The sequence below is a fragment of the Papaver somniferum genome, chromosome 9 (genome assembly GCF_003573695.1).
Source record: "Papaver somniferum cultivar HN1 chromosome 9, ASM357369v1, whole genome shotgun sequence".
NCBI classification, from domain to species: domain Eukaryota; kingdom Viridiplantae; phylum Streptophyta; class Magnoliopsida; order Ranunculales; family Papaveraceae; genus Papaver; species Papaver somniferum.
Window position 1 is genome coordinate 145,598,661 of NC_039366.1, and position 20,963 is coordinate 145,619,623.

At 40.2% G+C, this 20,963-nt stretch overlaps 2 protein-coding genes across 3 annotated transcripts; one reads left to right on the forward strand and one right to left on the reverse strand.

The window, feature by feature from the left end:
- Positions 1 to 7,015: 7,015 nt before the first annotated feature.
- On the forward strand, positions 7,016 to 9,559 carry LOC113308766 (very-long-chain (3R)-3-hydroxyacyl-CoA dehydratase 2-like). 2 transcript variants are annotated; one of them, XM_026557229.1, is made up of 9 exons: positions 7,016 to 7,105; positions 7,178 to 7,263; positions 7,361 to 7,408; positions 7,500 to 7,588; positions 7,777 to 7,830; positions 8,502 to 8,569; positions 8,655 to 8,704; positions 8,807 to 8,904; positions 9,163 to 9,559. In XM_026557229.1, the coding sequence occupies exons 1-9, from the start codon at positions 7,047 to 7,049 to the stop codon at positions 9,265 to 9,267; spliced, it is 657 nt and encodes a 218-aa protein (XP_026413014.1). In that variant the 5' UTR covers positions 7,016 to 7,046; the 3' UTR covers positions 9,268 to 9,559. The 2 variants fall into 2 exon arrangements, with proteins under 2 accessions (XP_026413014.1, XP_026413015.1); XM_026557230.1 differs by lacking the exon at positions 7,777 to 7,830.
- A 690-nt stretch (positions 9,560 to 10,249) lies between these two features.
- Positions 10,250 to 14,760, reverse strand: LOC113313551 (eukaryotic translation initiation factor 3 subunit C-like). Its single transcript, XM_026562339.1, has 4 exons — positions 14,598 to 14,760; positions 14,388 to 14,447; positions 12,519 to 14,309; positions 10,250 to 11,542 (listed from the first exon to the last, which is right to left on the reverse strand). The coding sequence occupies exons 2-4, from the start codon at positions 14,403 to 14,405 to the stop codon at positions 10,568 to 10,570; spliced, it is 2,784 nt and encodes a 927-aa protein (XP_026418124.1). The 5' UTR covers positions 14,406 to 14,447; positions 14,598 to 14,760; the 3' UTR covers positions 10,250 to 10,567.
- Between the last annotated feature and the right edge of the window lie 6,203 nt (positions 14,761 to 20,963).

Sequence of the window (20,963 nt, forward strand, 5' to 3'; positions counted from 1 at the left end):
AGAACCAACCCAAGAAAGTAAACCAGTTCAACATACAAGCATCCCCAATACACATGTAATGCTGCTAAGAGGTCGAAAATTTGATTTTTTTTTTTTTTGAATCCGCCATTTTTTTCTCTGAAAAAGCTCTGTGCCGGCATAGAAATAGTATGAATACCATGCCGGCACCATCAATACCGGCATAGTATTCATACTATTTCCATGCCGGCTAACAATATCCCCCATTTTGAAACATTTACCGGCGTGGTCTTCAACCAAAAATTACATATCGGCGCAGAGTTAACTTTTTACCTACCACCGAATATTCTATGGAATATTCCACCGGCATGGTTTACTCCTAACTTTACCATGTCGGTTCCCCAATAAAAACATCCAGGAGTTAAAGAATTTTGAACTTCAATACCGGCGTGGTATATAAATTATCGAGCACGCCGGTTCTACATTCCGGCTTTGGACCTTATAAAAAGAGCATGGTGGTACCACAAGAAAAACATCCAGAAGTTAGTGATTTTGGTAGTAATATACCAGCGTGGTTTTTAAATTATTGACCGTACCGTCTCTTGGTTCCGGTGTCGAAACTTGTGTAATGAGCATGCTGGCAATTCCATTTCCGGCATTTATCTTCAAGAAAATACAATGCCGGTACTGTTTAAAATTAGGTCCTATTTTTCAAGTGCAGTTCCGGAATTCCGGAACATTATTCGAGAATGCCGACACCGGTTTCCGACTTTGGTTGTTTTGAGATTAATATGCCGGAGTTGTCGTCGAGCATGCCGGAACTAGTACCCGGCATAGTAATTTAATTTTATTTGGAACTAATTCAATTTTCTTTTCGTTCATTCCTTAGATTGTGACATACATTGATCCAACAAATTCCAAACCGCTTGGTCCGGATACGTCCGAATACTATAAAATACCTCCGGTATGTTACCAAACAGTACTTTTCACCTAGTTTTTAGAATTTTATGTGGGGATTGCTTGTAATGAACCTTATAATATCCCATTGTTGTCCTTATGTAGGGAATAAAATCTCCAGAGGAAGCAATTGCTTGGGCCAAAGAGACGGCTCTTAAGAACATGTGTGTGTTGGTGAGGAATACCCAACATTCATATAATCGTTTTGAGATGGTTTGCGAGAGAAATGGGCAATACAAGAAGAAGGATAGCCATAAGAGAAAGGGTTATGTATATCCAAAGAAGACTAATAGGGTATACAAGACTCGTATGAGGAAGGATAATTTCCCCTTTAAGCTTGTATTCCATTTAAGAGACAAAGAAAAGGAATGGGATTGTACGGTGTGGTTTGGCCGTCATAACCACCGGGATCCGAAAGATTTTGTTGGTCACTCCCTAGTTGCGAAGCTAAAACCTCATGAATTCGAGGATGTAAAGATAATGACCAAAGCATGTATCAAACCAAGAGTGATTCTCAGAGGCTTCAAGGAAAGGGATGATTCGAACGTTTCTTCTCTAAGTACAATTTATAGCACACAAGCAACCATTAGAAAGATGGAATGGGAAGGGAGGACCGTAATGCAATATCACCCGAATTTTAATTTTTTTCATATCTATTCCTTGTCGACGGAAAAACGGATGCACTTAGCACGTGCATCAAGCCTTTGAACCCTTAGGTGACCCTAGTGTACGAGTTATAGTATCGTGAGGGTTTACATAGAGGTCTACCCACAAAACCTAACCAAAAACTAACAAACCTATAGATCTTGTTACGAAGAATCCGTCTCCGATTCACCCAGCTGGTGGTACTCCGTAACTTTGGTTACTATGTGGTGGACGTTTTCATTAAATGTCAATGCTTCCCCCTTTTCCACCAAGTATCGCGCTTTGACGGCTTCGTTCTTCAAAAACAACACAAGGAGGTTTCTTGTTAAGAAAATAGACTAAAGAAAAAAATGGAATTTTTCGAATAAACAATTAGACACTTATGAGTTGTTGAGGGGTTAGGCTATTACGGTTACCATGCTCGATCCGGTGTTTGATTTTTAAATACTCAACCATCGAATCTAGGATGATGTCGTGTCGTTGATCGATTTGTTGAGCAGTTCTTCCTTTCGGGTTCCCATAATCGTGAGTAAATTGGTTAAAAATCTTCAACCACATTGAACCCCGCGGACCGTTATCTATAGTTGAAGGACGAGTTGCGGCGTACCATGCTTGGGTGATTGCTAGATCTTCTTCGGAGTCAAACGATGCCATTTCTTGTATGTAGATGAGTAGGTTAGGGTTTCAAAACTTAGCTACTAAGATTGTTAAGATATAGACAACACGCGGTTTTGGGCCATTTGGGGTATAATATGAGATCCATATATATAGAGAACCACTTCAACGGTCTTAATTTTTGAAATTCTCAATACCGGCACTGTCGACAAGCTATATTGAGCGCCGGAAAGAGTACCAGTTTTGATGTTGTATAAACCATCTATGCCGGTACACTAACAATTTCATACAGCAACATTGGCCAATCTGCAGATAATGTCGGTGTTGTTTATTTATATAAAATACCATGCCGGTAAAAATCCCGGCATAGGTTTTGTACACACGTCCATGCCGGAATAGGTGGAATTCAAGAAAAGCTCTTGCCAACGGGAGCCTTCCTCATTTCCCCAAACAAAGCTCTTGCACTCGGGTCTTCAATTTTATCAAGCTTTTTCACGACTTCCTTCATTTCTTCAATGGATAGCACCTCTCCTTCGTCGTACTCGCAACCAAACATCTTCTTCAGCTTGCCAAGTCGACGCCGCTAGTTTCATACATACAACACATAATTAGTATATGTATGTTGATATAAAATTATGTGTAAATTAAACGACTAAGCAATTAACAATACTTACTAGCAATCCAACGGTCTTATTAAGTTGGGCCATCGTAGGTGGTGCCTCTGTAGGAGTTGGAACGAGAGGGTTTTTCTGGGGTGGAATTTCGACGTCGTCCGGTGCACGGAAAAAGGATGTGACCATTCCAAGTAATTATCAATGTAGGCGGGATCGTCTTCATCACTGTTGTTCACAAGCTTCCAATTACTAGCATTTACCAAATGACGTGGTTCCCTATTCCTCCAATGTGTTGGTTCTGGAATCGTATCATACTCTACCCTCAACCTTGTGGAACTTGTCATGAACACAGAAAGGTCAAGCCGATACCTTTCAGTAGAGGATGTCATGAAGCAGGGTAATTGCTTATATCCAAGTTGCCGCATCACACGTCGAGGATCAGCCATAACGTATCCCTTTGGGTGGAACAAAGGCCCATTGTAAAATGCAACGTTATAAAACCTCAAATATTTGTGGTTTTCTCTAGCTTCCCTGTAAGGTTCGAACACAACATCTTTGGCAGTCATCGCGTCCAGAGCCAATCTCGTATCTGTTAGTTGACGATTGTTATCGGGATTCGGATGGTTGTTGAACTGGTGTCTCTTGGCTCTAGGATCCTCGGGGTCATCAATGGGTATAATCTTCAAGAAGGGGTTGTCCTTGAACAATGTTGGGAAATGTTCATAAGCCCACACTTATACAAATGTGAAATGATACATATAAAAATCAGTAAATTTTGTTTCTAAGTTCATGATAAGGGTACATGTGAACAATATAAATAAGAACATAAGTTTAAAAACAAAATTACCTGGAGTAGAGTGAAATTCCCGAAAAATTGGTTTGTAACCGCCTTAGAGGCCCTTCTCATCTCTGTCATCAAATGTGCCATTACCACGGTGCCCCAAGAATAGTTAAAGACCTCTTCCAACGGATCCAAGTATTGAAGGTAGTTTGCGCTAACCCTGTTTCCACTAGTGTCAGGGAATACCCTAGTGCCCAAGATGAATAACAGGTACGCAGCGGATGTATAACGAATCTGTGCAGGGTCTCATCCATCCTTGTCTTTTCTCTGCGCCGTGTCTTCAAACTTCTTCTTAAGCAGCGTCAACTTGATGGTCTTTGTCCTACTAGTCTTAGATACATAGAAGCTTTCCACAGAAGTTTTGTAGTCCCAACCAAATAGCTTGTTAGTAAGAGTGTGCAACTTCGACCATTCTAGCTCCGGACAATGATCTCCTTCTGCAATTGATTTGCCGGTAACACTCAAGCCTAGAATGTTCTGAGCATCATCAGGGATCAAGGTCATCTCGCCAAACGGGAAGTGCATGGTATCTATTTCACCATGATACCTTTCGACGAAGCAATTGACTGTCACGATATCTGGCTTCACATAATTTTCAACCAAAGGATATAGACCAGAATCTTTTACTAATGTTTGGACCTCTTCACATTCCTTAGACAAATCCCAATGAGACGCGGCTTTGTTTCGGCAAACACGCACAACCTTCTTATGACCCTACAATTAGGAGATAATACGATTAAGAGATTTTATATAAATACAAAAAAATACATATGCACGAGATAAAAATTCTTACATAGGTCATACGAGCCCAAGATTCCTTGTAGCCAAATAGATGCCCTGGATCAAAAGAAGTTGCACCCCAAATTCTACCACGATCAAGGTCAGGTATCATGTCATCAATATGAGGAAGGTGTGAACCTTTAACTTTTACTTTGCATTTGCCCTTGCCTTGTGTCGGTTGTTGACTTGGCCCACCTTGTTCCACTACTACTTGGCTTTGGGTTGCTAATTGACTTGGATCAATCTCATTATCTCCCTCCTCACTTTCCTCTTCATCTTGATCATCTTCCTCCTCAACTGCTCTGGTAGGTTCACGGATTACGAGTTTACTACGGTCACGACCACTCTCCCAAACTTCACCTCTTGTATCAGCCCCCAAACGCTTGTTGCGACCTTGTTTTTTCGCTCTAGGAGGCAGAGACTAAGGAGTACCAAGACCGTCCTTCCTTCTTTTCTTAATGCCAGCATCTTTAGTTTTTCGTTTGTTAGCTTCCTTTGCTTTAGCTCTATTTCAAAAGAAGCACGAAATAAATATAAGACAACTAACTTGCATTTCTAATACCGGCATAGATACACCACATAACGACATAGAATCATAACTATCGGCATACCTTAACAAAGTTTCGGCCATGCCATGACCAAAACACGGCATGGTAAATTCAAACCATTACATGCCGAGAATCATTACCGGCATTGCCAAATAATCGTCGTGGATGCCGGTAATTTCTAGGAAGTTCCTGGATACCAAAACACCATTGCGGGCACATACGTAAAATTGAAACACATGCCGTAACAGGGTACCGGCATGGAATCTAACCTAAAACCTATGTCAGTACCCATAAGAAAATCCTAGGGTTCTGTGTTTATTAGAAGCTCACTGCCGGCGTAATCGAATAAATTCAAATTAATGTCGTGGCTGAATACCGGCATGGTATTCAACCTAATTTTAACGCCGTAACAGGGTTTCGGTGTGGTCTTCATCCTAAATTGAATGCCGTAACTAAGTTCTGGTGCGGTCTTCAACCTAAATCGAACGTCGTAACATAGTGTCGGTGTGGTCTTCATCCTAAATTGAATGCCTTTACACTGTTCCGGTGTGGTATTCATACTAAATTGAATGTCAGAAGCTACTGAAACTCAACTGTTTCAGTTAGGGTTTGCGATTTTGACCTAAACCCATAGCTACAAATCGATTGAAACACTTATAAATCACTTACCTTCTCACAGAAGCCATGTTTACGAGAAGTTGATCGTCCGAAGCCTCTTGTTCTTCGTGTTCTTGCTCTTGAGCAATCAAAGCAATCCTCTTTTCTTGTTTTTGTTGAGCAATCGATTTTGATTTAGATTCGGCATCTGATTTCTTTCGTGGAGGCATTCTTATGGGTTGGTTTTAATCGACGAAGAAATTTTTGATTTAACGATTAATCATAGAGTATATGAAGAACGATGAAGAAGAGGAGAGGAAGATGGAAGAATTATTTTTTTCAAAACCTAACCCTAACACACGAGTATGCCGGCACACAAATGGGGGATAACTGATTTTGTGTTTGGTTTTGATTTTAAGTTTTTTATTTTGTGGGAAGGGTATAATAGTCTTTTCATAATGTTTTTTAATTAATCAAAGGGTGTTTTAGTATTTTCGCCCCAAAAAACACCCCTTAGCAGACATTTTTGGTTGGGGGAAGTAATTCATATCCCCAATTAATTTTGATATTCCCCAATCGCGTGTTCCTTATTATTTTTATTTTTTAAATCAATGACGACTCTAAAGAGTCGTTATTGTTTTCAATGACGACTCTTTGAAGTCGTTAATGTTCTTTAATAACGACTTTAAAGTGTCGTTATTGTAGAGTCGTCATTGAAACAATAACGATACTTCAGAATCGTCATTGAAAACTGTAACACAGTTAGAGTCGTCATTGATTTAAAAAAAAATTAAAAAATACCATGACAATTTTTCTTACAAATCTGAGGAAAAAGAAGTTGCAAACGTAAAATTTGAAAAAAAATAATTAAACTCTAATTAAGTAAGATTAATACTAATTAAATGAAATTATCACTAAATAGATAAGGATTAAATTAGTCATTACTAAAATATTTGGATAAGGGGTGATTCAAATTAAGTTTGGGTGATCTTTTTTGTCCTCTAGTGGAAGACCCTAATTAGTTTTCAGGGCCCCAATTAAACGAGGATTAAGTGGAGGTGCACACAATAATAATAAAATATCTCTTTACTATCTCTTTCCGTTTTACGTCCAGTGCTTGTGTATGTATATTTGACGAGTCTGTATCTAGCATGAGCATGTATGCATATTGTATTGGTATCTTAATACAGTACCAAACTAAATGAAGAAAGTGAGTACAGTCCGAACCTACATAGTCAAGTTTTAACAATAGTTACGCTGTATGTCTTTTGCATTTCATATCCGTCAGTATCGACGGATACGGTCCATATTGAGGAGTGTGAATGGGTACAGATAGGATACGTGCATGTATCGGCAGGTGTTTGCAGGGGGCACACAGCAAGGGTGTGTGAGCAAAAGTATGAAGAAATGGGGAGTGAATCTGAAATAGGAAGTCTCAATTAAGAGAAGTTTCACTAGTGTAAGTCCAGAAACAGAAACAGAAGCCTAAGGATGTCTCGACCATCAAACTTCTATCTAATTGCTTACAATTCTCTTCAAGCTCTTGGATGGTATCTCTCTCTCTCTCTCGCACACACACAAGCTCTCTGATTTCTCTCAAGCTTTCTCTGTTTCTTTTGCAGGGCAGTTTCTCTATCAAGGATTTTGAACAGCTTTGTCTCAACTAAGTCTTTAAATGGAGCTTACACCTTTGCCGGAGATCTTATTTGTTAGTCTTTTTTTTTATTCGCAATTGTACTTTCAAACCCTTTAATTCTGCCTCGCTCTTCTTAACTAACTGTGGGTATTGATTATTCTTCCTGAAGGTTTTTTGCAAACACTATCTTTTATGGAAGTTTTACATGGTGCCATTGGTATGTTCTGTATAATTTTTAAGTAGAAATTTGTATCTATTAGTGAATTTTAAAACGCGGGTTGATTTTTTTTTTTTTTTTGGAAATGGAGGTCTTGTTCCAAGTGGGGTGTTGCTTCCTCTAATGCAATGGGGAGGAAGGACTCATTTTCTACTAGCAATTGTTCGTAGACTTGATGAGGTTTGGATCTCATTATACCTTAATTTTGAATTTTAGAGTGTATAAAGTATCTGATTAGTACATTGTTTGCTATCAGCTGGTAAATACACCAGTTTAATTCTTTAGTTGCATGGTTAGTATAATTTTTTGACCAGGGTTTGATGTGTCTAGCTGATTGAATATCTGTTCCTCTTTTTTTCTTCTCCAAGGTTCAAGAGCTTCCATCTATTTTCATAACTTTTTTTGCGTGGAGCATAAGTGATGTGAGTTTCTTGCACTTTCCCTCGTATTACTAATGCAGTATTTGATCTACTTGGTGTGCCTATCTACCAGTAGTCTATTTAGTTAATCCCCAGATAGATATCCAAAAAGCCGCAGAGATAAATGCAGCCAATTCTTCTATAGGATTCAAGTTCAATAATGCTATGTCTTTACGTTAATGTTCGGCATGAGTGTATGGACCGTTATTAGATGCGGAGATTCTAGTCAAAGTGCTGTAATCTTCTATTGAGCTGTTATGCTCAATAAAAAGACTCCTACAATGTTCAAGTCAAAGTGCGGACCGTTATTAGATGCGGAGATTCTAGTCAAAGTGCTGTAATCTCCTATTGAGCTGTTATGCTCAATAAAAAGACTCCTACAATGTTCAAGAACTTTCATTTGGATTCTGTTGCCTTGGATAATTAAAGATCTTTATTTTTCTTTTAGTAACATTATGTAGACGTCAATTCTATACTTTAAGATGGGCGATTAGATACTTTGAATGTTACGACTGCCACTTCTCTTATTTGCAGAATTGTTTCTGTTCCCAAAACTGTAACTGCTAGATTACCTTTGACTTGTTTAAGAGGAACCAAATGTGTTATCCATTTTGTTTGTTCTGTCAAAAAAATTTATGTTTTTCATTTACAGTTAACATTTCATGCTAATACAGATAATCAGATACTCGCATTATGCCTCAAACTGCGCAGGATTTAGTCCATTTTGGATCACTTACCTCAGGTCAGCAACAATGCTAACATTTCCACAGCTGTCCAAGTTTTTTTTAAAATTACATCTAGTAACATGTTATTGCTTTATTTTCTAGGTATACAGCATTCATTGTATTGTATCCTCTTGGTATGGCCATTGGAGAAAGTGAGCCTCATTGAACCCCAGTTCATCTTTTTTTTTTTTTGGTTAGGATTCCATTTATTGTTTACTGTTTCGTTTTTGTACTGATTTCCTGTTTTAATGCAGTGTGGATTATGTACCAAGCACTTCCACTCATAAAGGAGAAAAATCTCTATGCTGATTTCTTTAATCGATTCCCCTTCAACTACTACTCCTTTGTGATGGTATGTAAAAAAGCACGTTTACATCTTGATGAAAGGATGTGTCCCTCTTAAAAGATATCCGTTTTCCTTGCACCGGTATATCCGTGTAAGGATATCCACCTCAATAACCAGACAAGTAGAGAAAAACGTGGGACGCATCCTATCTTCGCATCTTTTCCTGGATAACATCGTGTTTACCGCCCTACTTTATTTACGTATTAGCATTCTTGTTTTGATTCTTTGTCTTTATGTATTTTTCTTTTGGTCTGTTTTTATCAGGCTGTGCTTGTATGCTACCCATTTTTGTGGCTGAAGCTGTACCTCCATTTATTTAAGCAACGCCGGTCGAAACTGGGGAAGCGCCATTCTAAGAAGAAAAATTGAGGGTGTGGCATAGTTTATTTTAGCAATTGATATTTAATTGTCCATCTAGAGAGTCCGAATTTCTCTCCATTCGAAGAGGGGAAAAAAGCTGGTTCTGGAGTGTTCGTTTCTGTTTGATTGATTATATGTAGCCTATGTAAGAACCTCCTCTAGCATAGAGGTAAGAACTATGAAATGTGTTACAGTAACATCCATAAACACTATTAGTTGAAACAACAATACAGCTGTTTTTTGGATAATTGAGATCAATTATCTTGTATATGTAGAGCTACTTCGATGTTTCCCCTCTTTATAGTATTTTCTCATGCCTGGTACAAGACTTTGTATAGACATCGCCATTTGATACTTGATGTTGATGTTAACATGTACATCAAGTTTACCCCAGTCTGAAACCAGCAATTGCGGCAAACTGAAGCTTGAGACTTGACTGTGAATTGGATGGTTCAGAAAATTCACTACTGTGATGGGAGAAGTGGAGGATAACAGCCAAAATTTACTGGCTTACAGTTAAAGCCTAGATGATACAGGTAAATAAACCTAACAAGGAACATTTACTACATGATTAGAAGTGTCTATCGCAGTGGTACTGATGTAACCAAAAGGACTGTGTTGGGGGCGGAACACATGACAAAGGGCAAAAAACTGACCCAGAACAGGAAACACAATGTAGGTGAAATTTTGGCAGATCGGTCTTGTCTTTGTCATGCCAGCATTTAGTTGACTTGCTGCCCCTGATTCCATCTAGATCCTGCAGAAGATTATTTGGCAAAAAGGTATGCTTTATCAATCTACTGATACGATTCTCACACAAGTATGTTCGAAGACCAACACTCTGGCTGAGAGTTTTACTTTAACAAATTGTTGCGATGGCGATGTAACCTGATGAAGCAATTCAATAGGTTTTTTATTGGCTAACACGTGGGACAACTCTGAACGAGAGTTGAGAGAACTGAAGAAAAAGAAAAACCAACCAAACTAGTACCCCACACAATGATATTAAAAAATTTCAAGAACTACAGCATGACATCCCTAGCAAATCTTACTCGGTCATCAAAAATTCGAACTCTTTCAATAATACTCAACACTGTAATTAACATGGAATGTAATTGTTCAGCTAAACAAAAATCACAGGAGAAGTTGATATGCTTCAAGAACCAAGACAAGGACATAAATTAAATCAATAAAGGCAAAAATCTTAACCTGACAGCTCTACTTGAGGTTCAGATTATTTCGGAGTTCTAGCAAGTAGAAGTAAAAGCAAATCTCAAATTTCTTTCTTATGTGCTGACTTATCTCTCTCTTAATAAGCACGACCTGTTCTGTTGAGACTGACCATGCGGGCTGAAGCATCTCCTCTTGCCCCTGAACCTGTCTGATAAGAAGTTCTCCCATCCTGATAACGGTTGCTTTGGTAACCAGTAGAGTAACCACCTCCGCGAGCTTGACCTCCACTTCTTTGATCCCTGAAAGATCCTCTTCCTCCGGACGAGAACTGACGCCCACCACCATATCCTGAACGTCCACCATACCCACCTTGCCTACCCTGAGAGAAGTTCTCTTGCCACCGGCCTGCAACAGCTCCAGCATAATCCTGGCCCCCATCCCTGCGTCTTTGGGGAAGCCCATCAAGCCCTCCACCTGATTTCGCCTCAAATGCCCTCTCATTGCTATCTGCAAGGATGGCGATTTTCTCTGTCAGCTGGAATGCCAGAGCCTGCAATCTTGTGTGCTTTACATCATGGAACATGATGCACTTCGTAGGCTGGTCCCAGCTTGCATTCAATTCCTCCACAATCATCATCTTGCTTACAATGCTGTGTACCTGGGCTTCGGACAGATCAAACATGGCTGTAAGCTGGTCCAAGCTCAGGGAGTTGTAAGATGAGGAGAAGGTGAACAAGTAGGTTCTAAGGGCCTCCTCCTTGAATTTTGTCTTGAGCATCTCAAGGATGCTTACTTGGTTTCTGAGGAGCTTCCACACATCAAGCGACTTAATGACATCAAAAGCTTTTTGGAAATCTCCTTTGCTTAGGGACCTGGTTGCTGCCATGACATGGTCTCGCACATTCTCTGGAGGTCCTGTGAAGGTATGTCTCTCACTGACCTCGAGTAGTCTGCGGAAATTCTTACTAATGACTCTAGCTCTGGCATCATGACTGTTGGCAGCCATGTTGGGGACTTCTAGGAGCATGGCACATATAAGATGGACAGACTCCAGAAGCTCAAGATTAATGTGCATATGGTATGGCACTTGCCTTCTGCGTTCCAACTTTTCCTAATGGCACAGAAAATTTACCAACAAACAGATAAGTTCTTTTGTGTACCAACTTTTGCTAATGGCACAGAAAATATACCAAAAAATAGATAAGTTGCTTTAAAACTACAAACTATCTTTTCCATCAAAAAAAAAACTGCAGGAGCAAACTCCCGAACCTAAATCATGAAAGCCCTGGAAATTTGGGAAGATATTTAAAATAAGATTGGTAGTGGCCACTATACAAAGAAAATAATACAGAGTTCATTAATCATGATAAGAAATGGATGTCAAAGAACTTATGCATGAACAAACTCATCAAGACAAAAACATCCTCGTGTTAACGAAATGGCTTACTACTTGTTTCTCAATGCTCAAATACATATCCATTAATACATTGCAGGTTTCGGGGCTTCACATTAGATAAAAACTGTAGCCAACAGTCCTATACCGCATCATGTCAAGAACAGAACGAAAAATTACATATAAAAATCAGGACAGTTTCTTATGGTTCCCCCACTTGTAAGGTGGGGACGACAAAATCATCTAGCTGTGGGATGCAAAACCAGTCACCATCCCTCTTTATTCCATAGAAAAAATACCAAAACACCAACTCCCAAGCAAGGTTCAAAAAGACATTGAGGCGATGTTATGTGTTTTCCTTTGAAAAGTCAAGGGGGGCATCGATGCGGCATTGACGCGTTGCCTTGTATCACTAAAGGAAAATACTAGAAGACTATACACAACTCATAATCCTATATGAACCTAGCTAACACTCGGTAAAGCCTCCTTCTTGGTCTTAGTGTTTCTGTATAAGGTTACATTTAAAGGCTAAAAAAACAAGAAAACAAAGCATCAGGGCTAAGTGTCTGGGGTTTTAGACTTTTCAAAGCCCAAAAAGTGTGTGCTTCAAACAAAGACGGTGAGTTTTTACTTGAGAAAGCATATACAGGAGAACTTTGATGATTCAGATATCGCACTAAAAGAAAATATTTACCTGCTCTGCAGTCTTTTCATGGTAGCGGCTCTGTGATACACCTTGTGCAATCAACTCCCTCACTCTTCCACCTGCATAGAGTTCTGAAAGGCAACTGTGTGCCTCAGTAATCAATCCAGCTCTAAATGCACACAAACCGAGTTGGGCCATAGTTCTATTGAAAAGTATCTGAGTTAAGATATCCATGTGCTGAATCCCATCTTGCAAGTGACTCATTAATAGTAAGTCCCTGGAACTTGCATACTCATCCATGATGGCGTGATTATATATATCACAAAGCATTGCACGAGCTTTAGTGCGCTCATCCCCATGATTGTAGATAAGAGAGACTAGTGCATCCATCATTGTCCGGCAGTTCTCCGGAAAAGTGGGTCTTCGTGGCACAAGTTCCGGAGTAGCAACAAAAGCTGGTGGGCCACTACTTTGCTTGACCACTTGAGCCTCATCTCCTGCCTCAGTTTCAACATTTCCTCCAATCTCTGTTTTTCCAGCGAGCTCCCTCATTGCATCGTAAACCCCTTGAGGCTTGTAGTATACAAGCTCAACCAGCTTTACAGCAACCTTTGCCGCTGCCCTGAAGTCCCCAACATGTTCTAAATAATTCTGAACATTTTGGGCAAGAACAAAGAAAATGGGCTCATCCCTCATCCTATCCACATATTCTCGTGTGTGGGGATCAATGGTCTGCAAGCTCTTCATGAACTCGCCATCCATACGCTCAAGGAAAGCGACCAAGTTCCCCCAAACCCGAATGGTCCCCTTATAATCTGCACCTTTTTGGGACTCATTTTCCTCGGGATCCTCGGAGTCACTAACGACGATATTTGGATACTGCTCAAGCATATCAAGTATAGTGAGCATGTTCTGCGCACACTTCTTCCACACAGTTACAGGCATATGCCCGCTAAGACTAGGGTTCACATCAAATTGAGCGGAGACAACACTGAAGAGTATCTCAAGCTTCTGGGCAGGAGTCTTAGCAACCTTTGTCAAGAAGGTGAGTTGCTCAACCTGCTCAACTCGTCCAGTACCCTTACGCCCCCTAGCAGCTACACATTCTTTCAGTTTCTTGTCGACGATATCCCATGAGATTTCACTGGGGTCTTTCTCAAAAGGCTTTGTAAAAGGGTTCTTCTTCTTGGTCGGATCCACCCATGGTTGGTCATTATCATCATCCGAGCCGCGTTCCTCTTCTAATTCTGGCTCTGACATGTCCTCAGTATCGGTACCCGATTCATCATCCTCTGGCTCTTCATCCTCCTTGGTTTCGGGCTCACTATCTACAGGATTCTCCCTGAATTTGTTAATAAGATCTTCATATTCCTTATTATTCTTCTTCAGTTTCTGTTTCATGGAATTCAACCCCTTTGCATTGGTGCTGCTCATTTTCTTTTTTGCTTCCTTGTTAGCCAATGCCTCAACCAAAAAATCCTCCAACATGACAAGGGCTCTGATGTAAAGAGTTGGAGCCTTAACAGCTTCAGTTGCTCTAATAACCTTCTCAAGCTGCTTGTTCATCTTATCAAAGTTCTCTTGAATGCTAACCCAGTCATTAATCTTCATGCCATTCTTTAGCTGCTCAATCGTTGCCTTAATCTCATCGAGACGCTTATCTTTAGCAGATTTAACCACTCTTATCTCATCGTCAGTGTTGTCGTCACTTCCATTACCTTCAGTTAGGTATTTGCTTTTTAGTTGCTTTCCAGTGGCCTCCTCTCCACGTTCGATATCAGAACCAATCTCCGATCCTATCATACTATCATCATCTTCGGTGTCACTATCACCACCTCCCTAAAAAAAATAAAAAATTATTCACTCTTCACACTCATACAGAAATAAACCTAAAAAACAAACGAACTTTTAACTTACAAAAAATCTTGAAGCCATATTTCTCTTGGTTACGCTACGAGTCTCAACAAATCCAGCAACCTGGAAAATCTCTACACACAGTAAGGATACGAGATAAAATAGATCTAAAAATACAAACCCTAGAAATATCCAAACAGGGGGAAAAACTAGATCCAATAATCTAATTGAAAAATAGAGATGAAATTATTGCTGAGAATTGAAGATACATACCAGAAAATCTCTTAAGTTTTTCAAACCCTAATTTTGATGGTGATGCTGAAACGGCTGCCGAGAGAAACGAAAGAACGGTTAGAAAGCAAAATCGGGGTTTTTTATCCTAAACCCCACACCGCCTCTCTTTCTCTCAGAGCATCTCCAAGAGAGGGTGGATATATTTATTTTTAGTGACAAGTAGGATTTTAGACCCCGTTTGGCATAAATCCATCTCCAACAGTAGGGACCTACAAGTTAGGAGGGACCAATTACTAAATATGAAGGTGTTCAAGAAAATATTATCTACACCTCCGGTTGCACCTCCACGTCGTGTTTTTAACCAATTTTCTTTTAATTTTAAGAGTTAAAATTCTCATTGTTGGAGATGATTTTTAGATATGAGGTCCTATATTTACTCTATGTGTAGACCCCATAAATAAAAGGATTAAATAAAAAATCCACATAGGATTTTTTACACCTTCTGTTGGAGATGCTCTCACTGATGTATATTCCGAATTTAATTTAATTATATACTCATCTTTTACCAAAATAAATGTTTTTGAAGAACCCCCGTGGTGGAAGAATAATTAAACATGACTCTCGGTCTTCCCGAACTTGGACGATCTTCGGGCATACGTTTGTAGGAATTAACGTTTAGTCCCCTTCTTAGCGGGCTTCTTAACGATTTAGTCAAAATCAAGGGGATTAAGATTAACAGAAACAAAAAAGATAAAATAACCATTCACCATACATCCTGTCACAGGTTCGCAACACCCAAATGCTACAACCAACTTGACAATGACAACTATGCTCCACAACACAATTTCAGCCAACTTGCACTTAGCCAATACTTCAACTTCTTGACTAATTCTCTATTCAGCCCATACTAAATAGAGGTTCTGCTCACAAATCTTCCAAGCTTTCAACCAAATACACACACTCCTCTTGACACATAAACATAAGCCAAACACAAAGGGATAAATGCACCAACAGAACTTAGCTTTAAACTAGGCCATAGCCTTTTATTTATTGCACACTTAGGGTTACACACTCTTCTTGTTCCGGATTACCCAATCCCTTCACAAGATCAGACTTATATAGACTTACAAAAGCTATGTACAAGTAACTGTCAGGCAGTTACAGATTTACTTTATGCCGGGCAGTTAGCCAACCGTGCCAACTGACGCCACTACACTCCAAAGCTAAAAAAACAAGTCATACCCTTCAGTCATGCATTAAGTAACTCAACTTCCATGTAACCAACTCGAAACCGTCAAGGCCATGTGCCCGACACATGTCATCCAGCCTTGTTGCATAATGATTGCATCTGCCAGCCAGAGTAGCGCAATCATTGTTGAGCATCATTCTCCTAATGATGCAAGTGTGCCAATGCAAGTCTTGCTTGCATGCCTGCACGCCTCATGCATACAGTTTACTTGCCAAACTCATTTGGCAACTCTTGATGCTAATCATGCCATTGTCTAGCTGCAACTCAGACATGCACTCCACATATCTGACACTTTGGCCAAGCCATCGATAATGCACCACAAGTGCGCATATTCACTTGGCCACTTGACAGCCATGTCATAGACTCACCCCCCTGCTAAACTCGACTCCCTCGTCGATTCTTTTGCCGCAGGGAAGCCTGAATTTGTTCTTCAAATTGACACAATGTAGTATCTTTCTCCCAAGAAGGTTTGTAGTCTGGCAACCCTTGCCACTTAATCAGAACATAAGTTCTCTTATTCTTCTTGCTTTGCACCTTGTTGGTGGTGGATTTTCGACAAAGGTCAAAATCGTAAAATCATGATACTGCATGTTTCTGACCCGACTTCAGGAACGCATGTGACGATTCATATTTTACGATCCGTGAACCGTTTCACGAGCTCTGATCGGGTTCCCCTCAGAGCCATGATGAATATGATTCTCGAAAGGCCTCCCACTAGCTGAGTGTTCGATGCTGCGCATTACATCATGACCTCTATGTAGAATAACATGATTGGGCGGTCCTCCTACGTAATTGTTTGTTGAGAGAGCTTAACGCCTTCAGGACGTCGGCGATACTCGTTGTTCCCTGACTACATAGAGACTCCTCTCTACATAGAAGAAAGATTGGGTGGTCCTCCTACATAATTGTTTGTTGAGAGAGCTTAACGCCTTCAGGACATCGGTGATACTCGATGTTCCCTGACTATGAAGAGAGATCGTGTATAGATTCAGGCGGCTCTCTTACATAATTGTTTGTTGAGGGGGATAAACGCCTTCAGGACGTTAACAACGCTGCACGATTGTTCCCTGACTATGCACCTTTCCGAACGAGTATGATGCTTCAACTATCTCATATCTCGATTCTACAATAGATTAATTCTACCGTGACATTCGCCACTGAATTCCTAGAAAATAATCTATTATATCTCATTACTCCGTTCCATGAATCCCCGACTGACTCCATGGATTAATAATAAATAACCAATTCATCCCATTGCCTTGTTCCCTGAATTCCCCGGCTGGATTCATGGATTGGTAATAGATGCAAAATTCATGATTATTTCTCCGTTTCATGAATCATTCTCCGCTGAATTTCATAAATTAGTAATAATTACTCAACAATCGGGCATCTGGACTATCACCGAGTAAGCCCCAATGAAATGGTGCAAGTGTACTCAACAATGATGCACGAACGAGCACCCAAATACACGAACGAGCATTCGAAAAAATATGGACAAATGAGGAATCCTACACAAAATAGGAGAGAGAAAATAAAAAATAAAATAAATAAGAGGTGCCTAGGGACCGGGCCCACCGCCGCCGAGGCCGGTCCCCCACGCCTCTTCCTTTTATTTTTCTTATTTTGTTTATTTTCATGAACTCATGAAAACTCCTTCATTCAAGCAACTTTCCTTGTTTGAGCAAAACTCACGGTTTCTCCATATTTTCACGGTTTCATGAAAAATAATAAAATAGGGAAAGGTGTTGTGGGACCGGGATACCCATCCGTGGCCGGTCCCACATCTTGCAATCCCTTGTTTTTATAATTATTATTTCCCTCATCTCATGAAACTCCTCCGTTTGAGCAAAAAATCATGGTTTCTTCATATTTTCTCAAATATTGATCAAACCATGAAAAAGCCAAAAACTTAAATGGTCACATGACCGACTAGGTTATTCACGTCAAATAATAAAATATTATTATTTTTATATTCTCCAAATTTTGATCAAAAGAGCAAAGTCCAACTTGCTCATTCGAGCAAAAATCAAGAATTTCAGACAAAGATCGAACTCTTCTGAAAATCCAAAATATTTCTCAAACGCACATCAGAAAATACCGAAACTCTCAGGACTGAGACAAAGACATTATGGTGACGCGTGCATGCTTCCATGACCGACCAAGGCCGGACCTAAGGCTTGCAAGGAGCCGGTCCCACACATTCTTACAAATTTGACCTAATTTGCTCAATTGCTCATATTGGGTCCAAACTCTTTCCAACCAACTTGGAATTTGCTCAATCGACTATCATCTGGTCCCACGACCACCAAGGGCCGATTTCGCACCCCCTTGGTCGGTCCCTCACTTCTCCATAATTAGGTTTTATCACCTAACGCTCACACGGGCACTATTTTAATAAATGATGAAACCGGCATTTTATCATCATTCTTTCACCAACCGGTCAACTAAGGACCCTGGTGCATGCTCACTCAAGCACTTGGGCACCACATGGTCGTCCATCATCCCATGTGGTCAGTCCCTCCCTCACTCATGACCTATTTTCAACAATTCATCAATTGACGAACAATTGATCAAAAAATTAGGGTTTTGAACAAACGCTCCACGAATCATCATTTTGGGCAAGTTCAAACACTAATAAATTTATGTTGATCCATCAATCAACATATGGATTAATTATATAATATTTGATAGTCTACCAGTCACGTCACCAATAAATAATTCGTCGAATTGAGAAATACTTGCTCAGTTGCTCGAATATTTATCCAACTATCAATATTCAGTAATTTATCAGCAATTCGTCGAATTGAGCAATACTTGCTCAGTTGCTCGAATATTTATCCAACTATCAATATTCAGTAATTCGTCGAATTGAGCAATACTTGCTCAGTTGCTCGAATATTGATCCGACTATCAATATTCAGTAATTCGCTGCTCGAAATATTGATCCAACTGTCAATATTCGGTAATTCATCGATGCTCAGTTGATCGAATTTACAATATTTGCTCATACGAGCAATATCTAATAACGTTTAACATGTTCAATCCATAAATCATTGAGCATTTGATCACTCATGCTCGATTCATCAAAACTTAAACTCATTGTCTAATAGTCAACGACTGACTAATCAAATACATGTATGCCTTGCAGACTCCACGTTCGTGAGACATCAATCACGTCATATGGTGCACGTGTGTTCATTTACGATGAGAAATGTGAGTAAGTCGTGCAAACGGTTGAAGGAGTTAGAAAAGTAGTGGGTGGACGGTTAATCAAGTTCTCGCACGACATGGGACTGGTTTTACCACGATCTCCCACTTTCCCACTATTTCACTCATAAAACCGTCATACTTACCGGGATCAAGGAGTTCGTTGTTCTGACAATATAAATAGGCTCTGAATCGGTGACTGAAAGGACATTCATTTTTAACAATAACAATCGTCTACACACAAGTCTCGATCAAACTTATTTACACGTATTTGCAGAAACCTTCAACACATCCACAATCCTTGATCATCATTGATCCCACAATTCTCAGCTTCCCTCTTACAGATCAACCCATCTCCCTCTTTGTGACAGAATTGACTCCGGAACAGCCATTGGCTTGATTTAGGCCCAAGTCCTACAGATTGATCTCTAAAACTCAAAGCACTCCCGTGCAGTGCATCTGTGTGAGGTTAAGCAGTTTGCTCGGTTGAGGAGTCTCGCTCGAACCGTCATCTCTTCACTTCCCTAAAAAAAACAGCAAATCGTTTTTTCCCATCTACAGATTGGAGACCACAGTGGGAGATTAATCTCTCGGTTGCAAACTCACATTTTCACAAAATGGTTGATCTTAGGTCTGGGTTGGTTACAAATGCGAACAACGCTAGCACTAACAACAATAACAATGATGGTAGTCCATAAACCATCCCTGCTTACAACAATGGTGGTGATACTACTCCTCCTCAAACCAATGATGGAAATCATCCTCTCTTCGGCTGGCATCCTGAAGAAGTCAGAGAAAATCCACCCAACATAGCTGATCTCATGAAGTTTCAGGAAGTTCTCGCTAAGAATCAAACTGATATGGCTACTACTCATAAAGAGTTATGCAATTATCTCAAAACTCTCACAGACTAAATCTCAGAGAAAACTAAGGAAGGGTCGGAGAAAGGAAAATCCAAAGAAACGGACCCTGAAATTTCACCAATCCATGTGGTGGATATGATGAGGCCTGCAAAGCTGCAGAGAATCAACCGGAGAAGGAGTCTGCAGGTTTCATCACTCGTGAAGATCTGAAACGCTTCATGGAGGCTTGAGGAAAAGATAAGATACCATTTGTTCATCGTCATCAACCTCCCTATTCATCTGTTGTACAGAGAATTTCTCTCTCCGAAAGGCTATATTTCTCCAACGTTCACACTTTACAATGGAACAGGGAATGCCCGAGAGCATGTTTCTCGATTCCTGGAGGCATTAGGAGAACATGAACACAATCATGTTGTCCGACTGAAGGAGTTTTCAAAGTCTCTGACCGGCCGAGCATATACTTGGTACAACAATATCGCACCAAGGAGCATCGCTAGTTGGGGAGAAATGATTAATGCCTTCTACAGGAAATACTTTTTCGTCCCAGAGCAGATTACTCTTTCTGACTTAGGGAGAATGACTCAGAAAAACACCAAACAGCCGAACGAATATGTCAAGAGGTTCAAGATTCAAGCCTTGGATTGTCATGATCCTAATGTTACTGAGAAACAATTGGTGGACTTGTGCATCAACTGGATGATCCTTGTCTACATAGCCTTGCTGGAAAATCTCTGGTTCCAAACTTTCTCAGAACTCCATGAAGCATCCAAGCGATCAGCAACTACTGCTCCAGCCTTACTGGAAAGAACAAAAACTGCCAAAACCGAGTAGCCACGAGACACTCGAACCAGCACCAGGCGCTTAGTCAACAAACATTACAATGTTCAACCTTCCATGAATGTTTGCCGAAGGGGGCAAGAGAAAAGCTGATGCACAGCAACATAAGAATGCTCCTCCAACGTCTACGAAACACCAAGGAAGGACAACCAAACTCGAAATGCACAAGCGCCGGCTCAGGGTCAACAAAATGATCAGGAAGTGCCGGACTTTCCTTTCCCTATTGAAGAGGTGATCAAGTTGTTAGAA

What these genes read in the sequence shown, in the direction of transcription:
- LOC113308766 (XM_026557229.1), top strand. Translation starts at nt 7,047, where the DNA reads ATGTCTCGACCATCAAACTTCTATCTAATTGCTTACAATTCTCTTCAA. An exon ending in TCTCTTCAAGCTCTTGGATG is followed by an intron (nt 7,106 to 7,177) that starts GTATCTCTCTCT and finishes TTTCTTTTGCAG; the next exon opens with GGCAGTTTCTCTATCAAGGA. An exon ending in CTTTGCCGGAGATCTTATTT is followed by an intron (nt 7,264 to 7,360) that starts GTTAGTCTTTTT and finishes TTCTTCCTGAAG; the next exon opens with GTTTTTTGCAAACACTATCT.
- LOC113313551 (XM_026562339.1), bottom strand. An exon ending in ATGAAAAGACTGCAGAGCAG is followed by an intron (nt 11,543 to 12,518) that starts GTAAATATTTTC and finishes CTGTGCCATTAG; the next exon opens with GAAAAGTTGGAACGCAGAAG.